Below are 20,716 nucleotides of genomic sequence, written 5' to 3'. Positions count from 1 at the left end.
ATTCAAATCAGCAAAGCAGACAGAGGGAGAAACATGGGGAGAAAGGTAATTTTTTTTCTAACAGTCAAAGCTATTAAGTACCTGTTATTCCTCCGAGTACTTATTAGATAGTATAATATTCAGAACAGAGAAAGACAGACAAACAGTAAGAAATGTAACTAAGTAATTCAGATGTAATGATACTGATGTCATTGTTAATAACCCTGTAATGCTAACATTAGATCTACTAACTAAAGAGGAAATACTGTGGGTTTGTTTTGATTCAGTTTTCAAAAAAACTTTTACAATTCTTGTGCTCTTATTTTTTTTAAATACTGGTTTAAGATTACTTGTTCTTTAGCTTCTACCAAAAAACTTCCATTTCATTATCATGTAATTTATTAAATGGTAGCTGCATTTACTACTGCTTAATAAAACCCAGTTGAAAGTAAGAATTATAGCAGCAGACCAAGTAGCAAAAAGTGGAAGACTGACATATAACCAACTTAAAAGTGCTAATATATGATTTTAAAGTTTTCTCCTAATACTGTACACCAATTAAATAATTCATGAGAGAACCCTCCCTACAATACTGTCAAGGTAAATTTTCTTAATCTAAACTAAACAAATAATAGAAAGAAGAGTCAAAATAAAAACTGTTATGACAGTTGACTTGGTATCTTAAATCTTAGCATCTATTAGAGAAAAAATATTATTAACAAACAGCAAAAATCTGAAAAGAGAAACTAAGTGAAACATTTCTAGCAGAATGCTACAGTGCTACTTTATTACTGAGGAAAATCTAAGGTCAAAGAGAAAGCAATTCATTTAATTGCTGTTAAATTCTGAGAACATTTAAAAAAAATGGTGTAATAGCAGCAATTCAAAGAATCAAGATTTCGTTTGATAAATTGCATTTAAACACCTCAATTAACTTTAATATAGTAAACTTCAAGATCACAAATCTTAGAATCAATACCGTACTTAACAAATATGAAGAAAGTGATTTATGGACTATGGAAGATAAGCAGCTTTTATGAAGTGTGCAAGAGAAGAAACTGAGACAATTCTCAATTCAATTCAATGACAAAAGTATCTAATACAGTTCCACTTTGCATGAGATGAGAAATATCACATAGATGCTGAAAAGCAAAAGGCTGTGGTGTAATATAATTGCTATTGTAAAACTGCATTCCATTTGTTTCCAGATTTTGCTGACAGACTACAAGTGGTTTTGAAAAGCATTAAACACTACTTGGAGTCTAGAAATGTGATTCAGGGAAGAAAGAAAAACCCAGTCACTTTCGTAGCTCAAGAACAGGTTAGGAAATGTTGTTGTTTTCTGTTTTGTTTTTTGTTTGTGATATCACTGGCAAAGTCTTCCAAAGCAATCCAGTCTTGAGTGACGAGACAAACTGAATTTAGAAGTAAGGTTTAATATCACAACGGTTCACCATCAACGTGTCTCCTTCTAGCCCAAAAAATTTACCTGCAAGTTAAAATTTCTGGTATACAGAGGATTCTGTAATTGTGATGCCACACCTGCCCTAGAAACCTGCTAAAATTCCAACTCCTAAGAATCTGGCTGGGCATAACAATGAATTAAGACATGTAACTGTCCACTCAAAGGAAAATATCATTTGATGCATCAATAGCAACTACAATTTTGCTTGTGCATCTATATCACCAAAACCTGAGCTCAAATTTTTTCACATTTTCCCCAGTATTTTGCCTGTCATAAAAGTTGAGCAAACACAACATTCCAATCAGGTGTTTTAGTTAAAAGTTAAGCTAATTTCAAAGAAGAAAGAACAGGTATTCTTTTCCTATAGCAGTTACTACTCAGTATAACTACTGCTTGACTTAAAGAGGAACAGATGTGACTTTTCAAACTTTCATGTCTTCTAGAAACATACATATTTAATATTCTAACATTTTATGAGGGTATGTAAAAAAATAATTGGTCATACAGCAGCATTTCGGCTTTGAAGCAAGGGCTTTGTATTTCGTAGCAGCAGCCTGTGATCTGGGTCCATAGTGTAGGTCTTCTTAACTTTCCGATCCTTTTCTTTCTGTTCATCATCAGATTCATAGAAATTGTTTTCGTTGTATTCTTCTTCAACGTCCTCATCCTACCAAAAGATAAAATGTGAGAAATATGCATGAAAATATGCAACAGATTTTATTAACTGAAGAAGCAATATACAACACCACAATTCTATGCGGAAGGGAGGGAAGGAAAAGGAAGGGAAGGGAAGGGAAGGGAAGGGAAGGGAAGGGAAGGGAAGGGAAGGGAAGGGAAGGGAAGGGAAGGGAAGGGAAGGGAAGGGAAGGGAAGGGAAGGGAAGGGAAGGGAAGGGAAGGGAAGGGAAGGGAAGGGAAGGGAAGGGAAGGGAAGGGAAGGGAAGAAGGAGTAACACAATTTCTATGCATTATTCCTTTTCTAGCAATATATAAATTACCTACAAAAGCAGTAAATCTCAAAAGAAAGACAAGATAGCAATTAAGGAATTTTGTGAGAAAAAAAAAAAAGGTTACATTTTCTATCTCCAGTTTTCTCTGATGAAGTACAAATCCTTCAGCTATTTAAATTAAGTTATAAGCTATCAGACATCACTTTAAAAAAAAGCAACAAAAACCCCACAAAGAATAAGCATTTATCAAAGTCTGTGATACTGATACATTTGAATGTTTTTATTTTGTTTTGTTTTGAAGATCTCTGCTGTGGATCAAAAATGAGTGAAGAACAGATTTCAACTATTTCATTATGCATATATTTAATCAACACTAAAAAGATTAGGTCAAAACAAAATGTCAAAACCAAGAAGATTTACAATAAATTTACACAATTTTACACAGCTACACTACACAGAGGGCTCTCTGTCTCCCAGCACACATAGAAGGCAATGAGGATGATGTTCAGACTTCCTAGCTGCCACCCAGTAACTTTGTACTCAGTGGCCTACAACAAACTACATATATAATATCAACTATGACACTGATCACTAAGTACAACTAAGTACAACTAAGTGCTTTTTTCACTTAAAACATGAATGTTTTGAATGGAAAGAGAAAATATTCTGGTTAAACAAGTCCATTTCTACTGTTCACAGGCTTTAATGTAAAGTTGGCAAAGCACAGTGAGATCTCCACTTGTAATTTCATGTTTTTATTTGTTACAGGATTATGAAGAATAGTTCTTATTCTTATACTGCAGTTGATTGAACTCTACTTGATCAAAGTTCAGAGTCTCTGTATCAAGAGAAAATACCTTGGTTCTTGTTGATTTGTTTTTGTTGTTGTTGGAGACAACATTTCTTCTCATTTAAATATGTGATGTCAACGCTGCCGTCAATGTTTTGCAGAAGACCTAGCAAGCACTTAGCTGCTAGATTCCTCATGCAAAAGCAACCACGGTGATTTAGTTTGTTTATTTCTCTTCTGATAGACCTTTGTGATAGACATCTTTCCAATTTAAAAATTCAAGATGCTCAATAAATAGTCTGGTGACTGAATTCCTCCCCTCCTCTCCAGGACAAAACAGTTTCAAAGCAGAATTCCCAATCTTGATGCATCTCACCATACTGAACGAACCAAGCTTCCTTTAACTGGAGGATAATCCACTCTTCATTGATTCAGCCTTCATCTTCCCTACCTTTCCTGCTAACAGGCACACACATCAGTGTTACTGAACTCAACAGTAATACATAGTTGGAAATGATACTTAACTGATTAATCACTGTTGTAAAGAAAGAGCTTGAGATCTAGCATTTCCAATTTTTGTAAATAATTTTGTTGGTTAGACATAGAGCACCTTTTATGAAACAAATTTTAAATTTAAATATCTTCAAAATGTTTATATCTTATCACTTTTTTTTCATATCCTCACAGGAGTATTAATGTGGTCTTTTCTCATTGTTACTATTTATTGCCACCTCAGAATTCCCCTTTTTTCAAATTTGTTGATATATGAAGTAATTATGTTCCAGACAGAAGATGATGATGCCACATAGGGAAATAAGTTTAATGAAGTGTAATTCATTAACATAAAGTTGAAGTCTAAATCAGTCAGAATTTGTAATCACACAAGGACCTTATTAAAACAAAGAGAATAACACTGCAAGATTTCCAAGTTACCATGAAAATGAAAAAAAAAAAAAAGAATTACATGAAGGAGCCAGGAGACTGAAATACAGACACCTGCAGGCTTCTTGTGTGTAAGAATTGCTGTTCATATGCTATTAATTATCCCAGACATGGACAGCTCTTATAAGCATACGTGAAAGCATTCAGCCACTAGCAACTCCTTAAGCCTCACCCTGAGCTGCTGACCATGCAGAGCCATACCCACTAACCGCTCCACATAAGCACTGGAAGAGTTATTACATGAGGGAAGGGGAAAATAATTCAACCAGAAATATCCCATAGAATCATACAGTGTCCTGGGTTGGAAAGGCCCTCAAAGATCATTTAGCTCCAACCTCCAGTAGGTTCTCATGCACCCATTTTTCAAGCTTATCCAGGTCACTCAGGATAGCATGCCTTCCTTCTATCTCACTGCCTGTGCTTCCCTGTTTAGTGTCATCAGCAAGTGTGCTGAGGGTACATTCAGTCCCTAAGTCTCAATTGATGCTAAAGATGCTGAAGAGCAGTGGTCCCATGAGGTACATTGCTCGTGACAGTCCTCCACCTGTGCATACAACCACTGGCAACAACCCTCTGGCTGCAACCATTTGGCCTATTCTTTACCCACTCAACAGTCCAGATTTCAAATCCATCTCTCAATTTACAGTGCAAGTCTGTGCCAAAGGCCTTGCACAAGTCCAGGTAGAGTTGCCTACCTTTGGACTACCAGTGCCATCAACTCCGCCACAGAAGTCTCCACTTTGGCAATGCTACTGTGGTAGGAAACTGTCAGTGGGACTACCCCTCAAATACATGGTGTAAGAAGTACATAAGGAGAACTGGCAAAGACTGTTTTTCCCAAAGGAACCTTACAGTGCAAGTTCTGAACTTTGCACAAAAGGGATGGGACACTTACTTATTTTCCTCTGAAGTGACTCAGAACAGAAGCTTCTTTGTACTGCAAGATAACAAGGAGGAAAAGCCTTGCTCGAGAGCAAAAGCATTCATACTCTGCAGTAGTGCTACTGGTATCTCGGATTACAAAGCACAATCAGAACAGCATGCCTCTTATATGATGTCTGAAGTGTAAGAGTTTTTCTAAGGAGGAAAAAAAGTATCATGGAGAAAAGCATTGATTTGCTGAAAAAGCTCTATTTGCTGGAAAAAAAACTTCTGCCTTTTAAAGATGCTTTAACAAACATCATTCAACCAAAACTGATACTTGTTTACTTCCTCAGAGTTTTGATTTGACCTCAAACTGTAGACATATGTACCAGCAGCAGTATCAGGACAAAGAAATAAAATAAACCACACAACTACCACATGCTTCCTCCAAGAGAAACCCAGCTGGTTTAAGTCCCCCATGAGGATAAGGGCTCCTGACAACAAAACTGCTCCTGTTAATAGAGGACTTCATCTGCTTGGTTTTCCTAGTCAGGTGGTCTGTAGCAGACTCCCATCGCACAACACTCAGAGAAAACAAACAGTTTGAGGTGTATAATCAAGTGTTGCTGTATTTTCTCTTGTCCTTTCAACCACTTTAGATGCAGTTTCACAGTTAACATGAGATCTACCATGTCATTAAGACTCTTTGTTTTTAAAAGCATGTTTCATTTTCACGAAGACCAGTAAAATGATCTGGCTCACAGAGTGATTACAGGAACATTAGAAGACTGAATTTTCAAAAAATGGATATAAGAGAACAGAAAAGAGGCTTTCCTTTTTAGTGTCAGTCTTTAGCTAAATTGAATAAAGTAAACTTGCAGTTTGTAGCAGCACATCATTTAATTGTGCAGTTAATAGCTTTTCTGAATTTACAATACTTTGAAGTTCAGAACCCTGGGAGAATGAAGCATTCCAGGCTGGGTATTGCAAATGGACTCCTGTGCATTTCACATCTTCTGTGATTTGTTCAATCCAGAAGCAAGTGAATAATTTAGTGCAAGAGAACGTGTATAATTCTTTTCTACATTATTCCAGACACATAGTTAAGGGACATCTTCATAAAGTATTAACACCTTAGATGAAGAAATTGCTAGATAACAAGTTCCATTAGCATGTTGTTAAAGTCACTAAGTAAATGAGATAACATTTAACTGAGATCTTGCTTGAAATTGCTTTCAGTATGGCATTAAAGTTGAGAATGTGCCATCCCCTTAGAGTAAAGCACATTAGGCAAATGCTACAATTACTTCTAAATAGTGCTTCACACATCCACAAATTCAGAAGTAAAACTCTGAAACTGGAAAAAAACAAAAGCGTGGTCAGTTACAGTACTTCAGCCTTGTCCCCTGTTACCAGCCTGCCTATATTGCTTGCTAGGAGTGGGTACACCTTCTTAGACTTTTATGTTGTATCTGTATAAACCGTTCCTGCTTTTCTTTGCACCCCACACCATGTTCAATTCCAGCTGGGACTTGGCCTTCCTGACTCCGTGACTTCTTCTTGAAATCTGTATTCGTTCAAGTTTGATTCTATAGCTTAGAGTCAAAAGAATCTCACACAGGTAGAAGTATGGGCTTGAGGACTATAGAATAACACCTTTTTTTTCCCCAATGTATCACAAGTACAGAAAAACCTGTGCTAAATGACTTCATACTGGATTAATGTGAAAACTAAATCATTGTTCAAAAGCTCATTATCACTTCTGTAAGAAGCAGCACGTAAGCCTAGGACTACCATCTGAAAATAGGGACTAATAGTTAAATAAGTTGAACTAATTAACATCTTTCTGCAACAACCTCAAATTTCCAATTATGCTAGTAACAAAGTTTCACAATACCTGCAGTTAGAATTAAATTAATTATATAATTTATTAAATTTATCTATTTTTAAAATAATTTATTTAAAACAGTTTAACGTTTTTTAACAGAAATTTGTTTAACAGTTTTAATTTATGTAAAACAGTTCAATCCTCTTCAAAATGGAAGCCAGACATAAAATAGCTTTCTCTTACCACAAAATCATACTAATTTCAATAGCCTGTGGAAGATATACAGTAGTGAGAACAGAAGCAAATACAGATTTGCAAAACAAATGATAGGTTAAGAAACTTCAGAGTATACTGTCTTAGTTCTCGCTGGCAACCACTGTTCTCATATCTCTGCAGCTCCTTTATCTCAAGGCAGAGTCTGGGTGTATGAAATCCTTCACCTCATAAGAGAATATCAGGTATGCAATCATCTGAGGAATTTACAAAGATACACCTGAGGATCCTCAGGGAACTGTCAGATGCAGCTGCCAAACAACACTCTGTCATATTTCAAAATTCATGAAAGTCAAGTGAAGTTCCCAGTGGCTAGAGAAAAGAGAATAGCATGCCCACCTTCAAAAGGGGAATAAGGAGAACCTTAGGTACTACTAAACAGACTCTACTATGAGTCCTGTAAGATTACCGAAGAAATTCCTCTAGAAGTTATGTTGAAGCATATGGGAGACACAGAGATTAGAGACAGCCAATGTGGCTTCACCTGGGGAGATTCATGCCTGACTTATCTGGAGGCCTTCTACAATGAAGTGACTGCACTGGAAAGGAAACTGATATCATCTACCTGTAATTCTGTAAGGTCTTTGCTATGGTCTCCCACAACATTCTGTCTCAATATTGAAAATATACGAATTTGATGGATGATGGGCTATTAAAAGAAAAGGGAACAGGATGGATGGCAGCAATCAGAGCTACACTCAGTGGGTCAATATCCAAATGTAACCCAGTAGTGAGTAGTGATCTTCAAGATGATTGCTAGTGGACCAACACTATTTAGTATCTATGAAAATGTTGTAGATAGAGGGATTCATTACACCCTCAGCAAGCACAGTCACCAACTCAAGTGGCACAGTTCATATGCCTGCGGGAGCGGATGCTAACCAGAGGAACCTTGACAAGCTTCAGAACTGGATACATGAAACTCCTGAAGTTCAACAAAGCCAAAAGCAATGTCCTGCAACAAAGGACTGCTAAGGAGAATCTCTAGTTGGATGTGGGGGAAAACAGTGATGAAGGAGAAAAAAAAGGCTGTGGTACTTAATGCCTTCTTTCCCTCAGTCTTCACCAGTAAGGTCAATTGTTCCCTAGTACCCAGTAGCATCCTTGAGCTGGAAGGCAGGGATGGGGAGCATAAAGAGGTCCTCATAATCCAAGAGCAAACAGCAATCTGCAATGGTACTTAGATGCACACAAGTCTATGGGGCCAGATGGGATACACCCAAGGGCACTGACAAAGCCAGCTGACACTCACCATGTCACTTCCCATCGTGTCAGCAGTCCTGGCTACTCTGGAAGATCTCACCTGACTGAAGGCTAGGAAATCTGACATCCATCCACAAGAAGGACGGGAGAGAGGACCCTGGAAACTACAGGCCCAGCATTCTGACTTAAAGCATCTGTTTGTTTCAGTGATATTCACACTTCAAAAACAGTGCCAAATTTATTCTGGTGGTAGAGTCATACTTGAAAAGCACGTGTTGCTACCATTCAGATTTAGGCCTATCTTACCCCCCAGTCTTCTCATCTGTCATTTTTTTAACCAAAAACTAGAACAAACATATGGATACACAGTCAAAAAGCAGAACAATACAAGATAATTTGAAATTTTGGATAAAGTAATTTATGTTCCCTGTGGTCCTTTAAAGATATGCAATAAGCCAAACCAAAAAAAAAAAAAAAGCATGCAGTCTCAGATTCAAGAGATTAAAGAATCCTCATTGCAGTCACACGGGTCTTCTTCAGAAAAAAAAATAAAAAAAGTTTATTTTGCAACTTTTCTATATATTTTGAGGAAACAATGAAAAGGCCACACAAGGTAGTAGGCAAAGAATTTCCTATGGACAGATGCTCAGAACTAAATTTACTGATACCCTGGAATTCAAGATGGCCTTTAAGTATGAACATAATATTCATTTCACATTGCTTATGTAATTTTACATCATTACTTATGACAGAAATTACCAAAATTAAAGCTAAAAACTTGAATAGATTGCCTGACTAGGACATAGGCCAACAGGGGTTTAGTACATCTGATATTTAAACTGAAAATGATTAGCAGTTAAACGGTTAATATTTAGTTTTCCATAAAAGCATTCCAGTATTTACCACCAATAAGTCAATGATTTAGATAGACAGAAACACAATTTTCACAACTTATTTTCAAAACAAAATTAAAAAAAAAAATCACTGGAAAAGATGTCTCTTGTCCTGTATATAAGTAACAAAACTCTCATTCTGAGTCAAGAAGGCAAGACCACAGCACTGGATGGATTACACAGAAACTTTCCAGAGAAAGTTATGAGAAAAGCAGTGGTTACTTTCTTAATTTCAGCTGACACAGATGTCCTACAGAACTTACCTACACAAGTTCTACCCACTGCTGCAATCCACAGCAAGATACTCTGGGTAACCACAGCAACACACTTTATTGCAAAAATAGATGTCATTTTTATCTACAGATCACAATTCTGTGTCAGCAGTAAATGCTTGGTAAAGTACATCAAATTAGAAAACTCATGTGGCTGAAATCTAACCCTTCCTGTCCCTCCAAGTATTATTCTGACAGGTCCAATCCCTTAGAAAACTACTGCTAACACAGGAGAACAGAAGAAGAAAATGTAAAGAAAGACAATAATGCTTCCTATCAGTGAGAGAAGAGATCATCTGCAGTGGTCATAAAATACAATGACCAGAAAGTTCTCTTTAGAATTCAGTTAGAACTCTGCTACCCCTGATTTACTTTGTCTTTGCTTGTTTGTTTGTTTTTGTTTTTTGTTATAAATCTATGCTCTAAGTTACTCTTCTTTTGTTATGCACTAAAACTGATATCACAGTCAAATGGCTAACCCATCCACATTATCACACATTAACCCCTCCTCAGGTATAGCCATAAGAACCTAGTTAGGGAGTACACTGATGAAAAGGACAACAGATGAATCCAGAATTCTCCAGAAGAGATGGACAGTGTAAGAATGGAAGAAATAAGCAGCACAACATAAACATGCCAGCTTTCTGAAATATGCTTCATCTTTTGACTTTATCGGCTACATCGGGCACGTAAATCTGCTAAACCTAGGAGGTGGCTTTAATTTGCATCTGCAGAGGATATCTTAACAGAAGCCAAAAATGAGATCACTACTTTCGATCCCCAGGAAGTAAAATCTTGGGGTTGAGATGGGGCATCCACAACGTCCTTGGGCAACCTGTTCCAGTGTGTCACCACCCTAATTTCCCTTGCATCATTTTAAAACCATTCCCTCTTGTCCTGTCACTATCTACCCTTGTAAACAGCTGTTTTCCCTCCTGTTTATATGCACACCTCAAGTACTGGAAGGCCACAATGATGTCTCCCTGGAGCCTTCTCTTCTCCAAGCTTAACATTCCCAGTTCTCTCAACCTTTCCTCATAGGAGAGGTGCTCCAGCCCTCTAATCATCTTAGTGGCCCTCCTCTGGACCTGTTTCAAGAGCTCTGTGACTTTCTTCTACTTAGGGCCCCAGGCCTGGACGCAGTGCTACAGATGGGGTCTCACAAGAGCTGAGTAGAGGGGGACAATCACCTCCCTCTCCCTGCTGGCCACCCCTCTGTCAGAGGCAGATGTTGGTGGTATGTCAGCAGATGTTGAACCTTACCAATACTATTCCATTTTGTTTTGTTGCTCTGTCACTGATGGCAGCAGAGGAGCAGCCTGACCAAATGGTGTCTGACACAGAAGTACATATGAAGTACATATGAAGTGTCATCAATTTCCAGAGTAATGCCAGAGAAGACACCTTTCTGTTGCAGCACGGTAACACAGGGCCCCACACCAGCCTGAAGATGGTGGATTGTCCTACCACACCCACTGTATAGTGGGTGCAGATTTTTACAAGAGTGACACATAGGCTTTTGTTCATTGCATAGCTAAAGGTGGTGACTGTTGAAAAAGAGCACTTTGTTTCTGAGTATTTGCTCTACAAAATAGTGTTGCTCTTTGTATCTGTTGTAGTTTCCATAGAAATTAAAAAAAAAAAAAGGCATTACTTTCAGAGCAACCTACATTAATCTTGATAAATTAGTCCTAAAAGGTTAAATACTATTCTCAATATTTCTTAAGTATGTTTGACTGTCTATGGCTCCTCACTAATCTTCATTTAATAATGATTTTACATATAGAATATTTTTAAAGTACTTTAGCTTGTTTTATTTTTATCATGTTACCTAGGGAATTCACCTAGCTAAGAGCACACTGTCAACCGAATATACCTTTCCCTTCTTCTGTTCTCAGCATTGCAAAGTAGAATTTAGGACTTTTATTATGCTCTCAACAGAACTGATTCAGAATACTCTTTATAGAGTACTACAAAAAGTTAAGGACAGACAGTATTGCTTATATGCCCTGACTGAATCATTATTATTTACACTTACTGTTCCTTAGATGTGCAACTCAATATGGAGAATAATAAAGATATTTAGAACAGTGCTAAACACTTAGAGCAGTCTTAATATAGCCATTTCACACTGGATTTCATCATGCATAACCATAACCTTTACAGAATACACTAAGAATTCATAACTGTAATATACTAAGAAAACACTGCAAGAGCAAGAAGCATTTTAAAGCATTTAACAAAAAGAATGGAGGTCAGAGAATGGTGGAGTTTGGAAGGAACCTCATCTGATCCAGCACTGTTGGACAGTCAGCTCGAGAAAATTAGTTAGGATTGCAGCTTTTGCATACTGCCAGAGACAACCTGTTCTGATATTTGATCATTTCTCCAATAAAAATGTTTTTTCCTATTCAGAGAGATACTATTACACAAGGTAATGATTCACAGTTTAACATGTACCATAAAATTTACATTCTTATACAATACCTTAAAGAATCTGATAAAGTTATTTCAAGTTTGAAAAAAAAAAAAGAAAAAAAGAAACTAAATTGAGCCATTAGAAAACACTGTCAGCATTCACATTTTACCTTCAATGATATCCTCATGTAGGATATGCCTACATGTAGCTTTATGCAAAATAGAAAACAAAGGAAGTGCAAAAAAGGGAAGAAAAAGGGAAAAGAACCTTGAGAGAGCCTGCTATTTGCCATCTCTGTCTTGATCTATGAAATTCAACATTTGACAACTTCCTCCTCTATTACTGTTTGGTGTTTAGTGGAAGTGATCAGCAAACTACAGAACAAGGATGAATTTCCCCACTACCACTTCCAGTGTCCTAAAACCTAGATAACACAAGAAAAATATTGCTTATACAGTGCAAGCCAAAACAAGAATAGGTTCCACTTAGCTGGAAGCTAAACTGTTTCTAAGGTGCATGCCTCTGAAAAGTCAAATCTTGGTAGATTCTCATAGAGAAAAAGGCACATCTATTTCAAAAAACCTTATCTTACTAAGTAGAGACTTATGCTCCTAACCATAAAAATTCTATAGTTCTCTCCTTCCCTCAGCGAATCAACCAGTATTATAGAAGACTGTGTTCGAATATGCTGGTATCTTTACTGGCAGAAACAGCCTTTTTGTTTTCTGAAATTAATATAAAAACTGGTAACAAATATCCAGAATAAAAGAAATTAGTACAAACTGTTAAAGGTAACTATGCAATTAAATGGCCTTAGACTTAAACTTGCTAGCAGGTCACAAACACTGATATTTGTCTGTCATACAACAAAGGTCAAAATTCTTCTCACTGTACTAGGATAGAACTTCTCTTTACCCAATGACCATAAAAACTAAATCATCTGATATTCAATAGGGTCTTGGCATAGGAGCCCTGTAACTCTAATGAAATTAGCTTCATACATTAAGTGCTTTGAAAAACATTTTTAATATTGAACATTGCAGTATTTTTCCCGAGGAAAACATGCAATCTGTTTTTTGCAAGAGTAATCAAAATAGTCCATACCCCACAAATTAAGCATGAGTTAATCAATTTCTGCTCCATGTATCAACTCTATAAAACTTCAGTGTTGAAAAAATACTCAAAAACCAAAATAATAGAACTTGGGGGGGGAAAAAAAGAAGTAAAGCTGAGATTGCATGCGAAGCATACAAATGATTGTTCAAAAATCACAACATTATTCAATATTTTATTTGAGCTGGAAATCATTTATTTATTTATTTATTTTCCTGTTACTCCTTCAGAGCCAGGCTATTTTCTCTGACTCACAGTTTTGGATATACACATGGAAAGACTTGCTATTTTTTTCCTGGTAACCTTTATTCTCTAAGGTCATTTTTTCTTCAGGCTTCATTCCCATCCCTGACATCCCTATCACTGATGTCAGTCTCAACTTGTAAGTGCTTTGAGTTGAGTAGTGCTTTAATGATTCGGTGGATTAATAATCTTAAAAGTGTAAACTTGAAAACCTGGGACACGATTCTCGTAAGTATTAGTTTACAAGTAATTTCACTGATAGATCACCTTTTTTCCTTTTTTCCCCAAATCTTAATTGAACATTAACAAAGCCTACTTCTGAAATCTGCAGCTCTCTGAAATAAAGCTAACCAGGCCTGAGAACCCTGAGCCTCAAAGATGATACACTCCTTCGGTGGTGTAGAGCTGAAGCACACTCCACCCCTCCTCGTTTTACTACTAAAACAGAGACAGCTGCACAGCTTTAAAATCTGTTCCTGAGCTGCCAGACTACAAGACCACACATTCGTGCAAGCCAACAGCAACTTCATTTTAAGCATCTCAATGTATTACACCCTAAGTTGTAATGGTTTGAGATCTATTTACAAACAACAGTTCCAAAAACTTCTGGGAAAAGCAATGGGAAAAAATTCAAACCGGCATTAAATCTGTCACTACATAGAAAATGGCTTAAATCACCATTGCTCATCTGTTCTGGACAGAAACTGTCACTCCAGGGTGACTGACTTGCTCTCTTTATATTTAATACTTGCTAAAGTTGGAGAAAATTGGAAAAAGAGGTTACTGATAAATAAGTAACTATTTCAAAATCAGCCTCCAAGCATTTCAAGACTTGCAGTAAAGCAAGGACATTCTTCACAGGACTCATGACCAGAATGAAAATCCTTAAGAGAAACAAAAAATATGAATATAAAACTAAGTACTCTTGGTTAAAAGGTATTAATGCTATTAAGAGCTCTGCAATAATTTAGAGGATCTGGTTAAAAATAGATTTTTCTCTGTAACTGATGGTTGTTACAAATATTTTCAGGATAAAGCACAAGAAAACAAAATGTTAAACAATTACTTGCTGAGAATTAGCTCAAATTGAACAAAAGAAGCCCGTTTCTCAAAAAGTAAGGTAAATTTTAGTGAATAAAAATGCAAATATGCATTTTAGCAGTCTTGAATTTATTAATCTGATAGGTTTAATTTCCATTTTCCTGCATCAGCTTTATTTATAAAGTGTCGTGCCCTATAAATGTGCTGTTATTTTCTATAGTCAAGCACCCTCTTAACAAATCTTCTCATTAATATGTAAATTTAAAGTCAATCGGTCTTCTCCCTGACAGCGCCATGAATTCCTAGTGCACTGTATAATCGGCTTTGACTTGGCATCCACTATTTATCATCAAAGATGTCAGTTAGAAAAATTATGTAAAATGTGCTGCAATTGATATGACTGCAATCTACTTTGTCAACACTTAATTGTTCCTCAAATCGTACATTTACATATAAACAGCCTAAATACTGATCCATAATGATGCAAATAAACTAAATTAAAAATCTCTTTTACTGCACAAGATGCCCTGCTGTATGATGTGTTCATTTAAGAACCTATTGACAAAAGCTTGCCTTTCAGCCAGCCTCAGAAAAAAAATCTGCTAATTTAATTGCTGAGTAGGTAGGCAAACTAAATTTTGCACTGAAGCTCATAAAAGAAGTAACAAAGTATTATTAATAAAATACTAGAGATGAACAATTTTGGGTTGACATAGGCAGTATGGTTACACGAACCTTTTAAATTTGTGTAATAGAAGTCATAGCAATAACTGTCATCCATCTGGTCTCAATGAAAGAATGTATGTTACAGACTGAAAGAAGCCTAATACTATCAAAACCTCTAAGCTCAATCTAAGACATGTGGTGATCTCCTCCTTCTCTTCCTTCACCTCATCACCAAGTAGAACTGGATTAAATTAGTTCTGAATCTGTACCTGCAGGTGAAGTAAATTACTGATTTCAATTCTTTTAAAAAATTGAAGTTCCGGGGTATGGAATGCAAGTATCTTTCTTTCAACAAGCAACAAAGAGAAAACATTCTGTCTCAAATACTCTAGGAAAATGAATTACTCAAGTGTCTCATCATCTAAAAGACATTCCATAATTTAAGCAATCTTAAGGAAAAATGTGTTCTTATAATTTCATTTTCACCTGAAATGAAATGATACAAATTTCTATAGATTCTAGACTCATGTTCACTACTAATAAGTACAGCAGACATTCAGAACAAAAGTTCATCTTCCATTAACATAAAATATTACACATATAAATGAATATACACACCTGTAAGTATGAATTAGTTTGAAATTGAATGGTAAAACTTCACAGTAGTAACACTCCAACCCTGTACAACAACCACAAGCAGAGTCGTAGAGCAATTTCATACTGCTCTTTGCAGAAGTATTCTCTTTGCATCAATTTCTTGAGCTCTTCTGATGTTGCAAGTGATGGGATTTTTACTTTGAATATCCCTTTTTCTTGAGTTTAAATAAGGGTGCACTCATAATTACATAATAAAAATGAAAATGCCAGAAAATATTTATAACACACATTAAAAAAAAAAAATAACAACAAGCACGTCTCCACACAGTCTGAATTTATTATTACTTAAGCTCTTTTACGTAGCTCAGAATTCAAACACATAAGATAATTAAAAGCTCCACAGACTTACCGTCTTCCATGGGCTTACAAATTGTGTACGTGCATATCGAGTTAACATGTGGATTATAACAACTTGACCCCATTCTTCTACATCAACCAGCAAGTTACACAGCTTTCGGTAGTTCTTGTGAATCAGATCTATTCTATCCGGACACACTTCCTCAAATGCCATCACAACGCTGCCAGCTACCAGCTAGAAAACAAAACATAAACCAGAAGGTCAGTATTCCTTTTACGGTTCACCAAGAAGTGAGAATCTGAATTAATACTAACTATTCTCAGCATTTTAAAATAGACTGAATTTAGAATTGCTTCTTTTCAAGGAAAAAAATAACAACCAGCAATGGCAAAAAAAAATTTAGCCCGACAGAAAGGTATTTAAAAAAAAAAAAGGAGTAGTTATATTGGAACAGAACAAACATTTGCAATTTGTATTACACACATAAATCTTAGTCTCAGCCCTTTAGACACAGTGCTATGTAAGCATTCTTTTTCTTATAGCTATAGTTTCCAAATAAATTATCAGAAAACTTGCCATTAACTCAAAAAATAACAGGACATAACAACAAAGTATAATAGAGCAACATGCCCGACAGGGTCTATTTGGATTCTCTTAACAACACTGGCATGATCAAACTCAAGATGAGCTGAGTAAGTTTTCCAGCACTACTGGGATCTAAACTTTTCTCTTGATATGGCCAAATTAACTGTCATACAAAATTTCTTCTTAGCATTTCATGAATACACTGTGTAAAAAAAAAAAAAAAAAAAAAAAGGCATAAAAATTAGCAATTACAATACTGAGATATATTAACACTTTTCCTCACAGAGTACAAGAATTTCGGTATGTTTTCTACACTTAAAAAATTAAAGAGTTTTAAAGTTACAGAAATGGATTACTTATGTCACGCTATTACCTTAAATATTTTGATCCCATAAGAAATGAATCTTTATATACACACAGAGGTTCTCATGGGCAGTATGATTATAAACACAGCTTTGTTTTCACAAGAAAATCAAATAGATTCTCAGTGTTCTAACACTTTCAGGCTTATTCAAATGTTCTTACAGGGTTTTGCTTTTTTCTTTCAAAAATAAAGAAAGGAAATCCCTGTTCTGGTTGTTGCTTAATTTTAGGCAGCTAGAAGTTATTTCAACTGCAGGAAAGCCACCAAATCTGACTATGTGTTATAGAGACATGTCATTGTGTGCCTAGAATTATTTCTTTTTTTTCTCTAATGCTTTAATTAAGATTTGTTTTGTGTCAAAGTACATGTTAAGTCAAGTAAGTAAGATGATGAGACTTTATACGAAGCAGCTGATATGTATGCAGTTGGCATGCATGCAGTATAGCCTTCTGGCAGCAAATTAATGTCATATTCTATCTGAGCACTGGGGATCTGCATTTCAACCTCTAAAATTTCCCCAATGACTTAAAGTAAGCAATTAAATAGGAGTGCAGTTTATTGAAATGGTACTTTTTCAGAAATATTAAATACAATGATATTCATATGTTACATTTTTCTCCCTGTATTTGGCTGACATTTGGTTTATTAGTATGTGCCCAACATTACAATTGAAAGAAAACAGCTCAGAATATAGTCTTGCTATTATGCTAAACAAGTTACAGGCTCTGTGGGGATTTTATGAATTACCAATAAGAATAAACGTGAAGTTGCATTTATTGCCTCCAGCTCCATCCACATACTGGTACCTGCTGGTCTCAACATGTATATAATTCATTCTTCGGAGCAAAGTCTGATGATTTGATAGAGCTAAATAAAAACGTTTAACATCAAAAATAATTTTACAGTTTTGCTGCATAACAAAAACCAGTAAGTTGATGTTGCTGTTTTAAGCTCCTTTGTCATTAAAAAATACTGCCAGTTTACATTCAGGTGTGGAACCTGAACAGATACACAGCTCAAAAGAACTCAGTGGTCAGCTCCAGGCAAAGGACAGTGTGATAAAGCACTTTAGTGTGATAGTGTGATGGCACTTTGAGTCTCCAGAGTCTTTTTTTCCCCCCCACTAACTCATAGACTGTTATTACAGATAACCCATACTTCCACACAGTGTAGTGTCTCTTGACAAGTTTGAAATACAAGAGAGGAAAAGGAGGGTGGGAAAGAAGGAGACACGCACAGATTTATGAGTGTAAAAATATTTGCAGCCTAATACTTAAACACATCTTAGGTTCACAGGTGAAGGACAATACAGATGCTGGTGTCTGATGAGTTCTAGCAAAGCTACCTCACTTTCTACTACCGGTGCTGTACTCAAGTCATTCTCCATTTCACTTCTATTTAAATATATTTTGAAAGCTGATATAAAGTAATATATTTGTGTTCAGACTTAAAAGATCTAAACAACACGATTGCAGGCAGAATAGATACCTAAAACAGATTCCTAAATCAATTTAAACCGAGCTGTGTTTAATAACTTTAACAAAAGATTAAGCATATATTCATTCCCTCTTTCTTTGAGAATGGAACAGTGATTGTTCCATTTTCAGCAGTCCACCAATTCTGGAGAGCCACAGACTTGTCAGTTCCTTTGCAATTAATGGGCTGGAAGAAAGTTTTAAAATTTATGCTGGGACAGAGAGGTGATGCAGAATAAACTGCATCTTCCTTTTGCAAGAGTGGGAGCAGCGGCAGTGAGCAGACAACCTGGCATCATCTCCTAAGTACAGCACAGTGTTTTAGAAAGCTCTGCTACTGGGAGTAAAACACAACCGAATACGAAGAATTAGCCAACCATACTGAAATATGGGAATTTAAATTATTTACTTATTTCCATACACACTCGTAACCCACTCCATTTTACAGTGAGAAGGCTGTCAGTTGTGAACACTTAAAAATATTAAAAACTTGAACATTCATTATGGGATGCAAAAGGTGCACTGGATGAACAAGAAGTTTATTCCTTTAGTGAGCCCCTGGCTTTAGAAGTTAATGCAGGAATTGCCATACAACACACATTACTTAACACACTGCTATTTTAATTGCATTTTCCTCAATGAAGGTTTTCATTTTAAGTTGGGAAAAAAAATGCATTGAAAATGGATGTTGTAGCTAGAGGATTTATGGGAGAGGATTTCCCAGTGTTTTCTTAATATGACACAATTCTGATTCTGTTACCCCAATAGTATGATCCCACTATACATCTAAACACCAAGAACAGCTTATAATATCTGTTTATTAAATGCTCAATATTCCATAAAAATATTTAGAATTAAAACAAAATGATCCAATCAGAATATAAAACTGAAAAATATTAGTTTCCAAAAAACAGTCAGTTAATTTCCATCTCACTGTGTCAATAGCGGCTTTTTGTGTAAGGATAAAATATAAATCACTCCAACAAAACTAGCAATGAGCTCATCAAACTCACATGCTGCTTTCTATTTATGTATTTTTTATATTAAAGCAATAAGCATGCTTCATTTGTCTTCCACTGGTTGCCACATTTTTCTGTGCTGTTGCTATGAACTTCAGCCATTAGCTGTGCTCCAAGGTAAACTACATGAACCATCAACAAAAGTGACACCCAATCTATGGAGTTCATATTTTCTCCAGATTATCTATGCTAGTTGACAAGCTGGTAATGAAAAAAATCACACTAAGCAAATGGTTCCTCTAATAACAATAAATTTTCTATAAAATTATGAAGGGTACAAAATGTTTCCTTGCATCTATTTTGTCATGAATTCTAATTAATGCTGCGAAAACCTGAGAGTGCTGGGTCATCACAAGAAGTACATCGAGGTTTGATTGATAATATAGTGCAAGTTGGCCTATGCTGCCAAGATTCTTCTCTCTTAAATTAATGGCCACCCCACCTGCCCTAATCATACAGCCCAAATGATATCCCCCTTCTTATTTCAATTTTCTGGAGGCACAGAAACTGGAAAAGATCAGTCATTTATCTTCTAATAGTGGGATAATAGATCTATCACAATAAAACATCTGCACAAAGCCAGTAATTTTTTTTCTGAAGGAGTAAAGCTTTTACCAACATTAAATCAATAAGTTAGAAAAACAATGTCTCAGACATACATTTTGATTTTAAACCAAAACATTAACTTATTAACAGAAGCCTACATTTGAACAGCAGACCTCAGCTTTCTTCCCCCCATTATCTACAATGGCATTGCTTTAGTTTAAAAGATCAAGATCCTCATAGCAAAGCCATCACCAATTCCAAGCATCATTTTTTAATGTTAGAGGTCTCACATTCCAGGAATCCTTGCTTCATCTAGTAACTATGCAGTCTGTAAAATATATCTCAACACTCACATATATGTTTAAGGACTTCTGACCCCTCGAGCAGAATACATACTAGGCAATATGTGTTATATTTAGAAGTAAATTTTCACATGGGAATGGAATAATTAGTTTAAAAGTTAGAATTAATCTATTGCAATGAGGATATTCAGATTAAAGGGGAATACAATATTGCAAATCTTTACTGGGAATAAATAAATTCCATGCAGTAAATTAATTTACTGCCAGTCTTCACTCAAAACTTATCTCTAACCTATGCAGAATTTCTTCACAGCAGAAGTTTCTGGAGTGTGTCAATAGCGTAAGTTTTACCAACATGTTTTGAAATTTCTCTCCAATATCCTTTATTCTAGAGGAGTTCAAAGGTAGTACTGCAGTCAATACACTACCAGGTCCCAGAGAAGGAAATGCTACAATATCAACGGCTATGATACATAACATAATACATGCAGCCACATACTAATCCCATTCTCTGGATGTGGCTGAACAAA

General features: G+C 35.9%; 1 protein-coding gene across 6 annotated transcripts in view; it reads right to left on the bottom strand.

Moving 5' to 3' along the window:
* The window catches only part of AP3B1 (adaptor related protein complex 3 subunit beta 1), a 138,023-nt gene that overhangs the window by 85,371 nt on the left and 31,936 nt on the right, over positions 1 to 20,716 (bottom strand). For all 6 annotated transcript variants that reach the window (XR_014939805.1, XR_004305544.2, XM_015848603.2 and 3 more), the window contains 2 exons: positions 15,947 to 16,129; positions 1,950 to 2,111 (listed from right to left, as the gene is read on the bottom strand). Coding sequence is in view for 4 of the 6 variants with exons in the window: in XM_015848603.2 (XP_015704089.2) it covers positions 1,950 to 2,111; positions 15,947 to 16,129 (345 nt within the window). In the remaining 2 variants the exon portion in view is untranslated. The remainder of the gene's footprint in view (positions 1 to 1,949; positions 2,112 to 15,946; positions 16,130 to 20,716) is intronic.

The sequence above is a fragment of the Coturnix japonica genome, chromosome Z, assembly GCF_054131305.1.
Source record: "Coturnix japonica strain WE chromosome Z, WE-NBRP24, whole genome shotgun sequence".
Lineage (NCBI taxonomy): Eukaryota > Metazoa > Chordata > Aves > Galliformes > Phasianidae > Coturnix > Coturnix japonica.
This window is presented reverse-complemented; position numbering and strand designations above follow the sequence as displayed.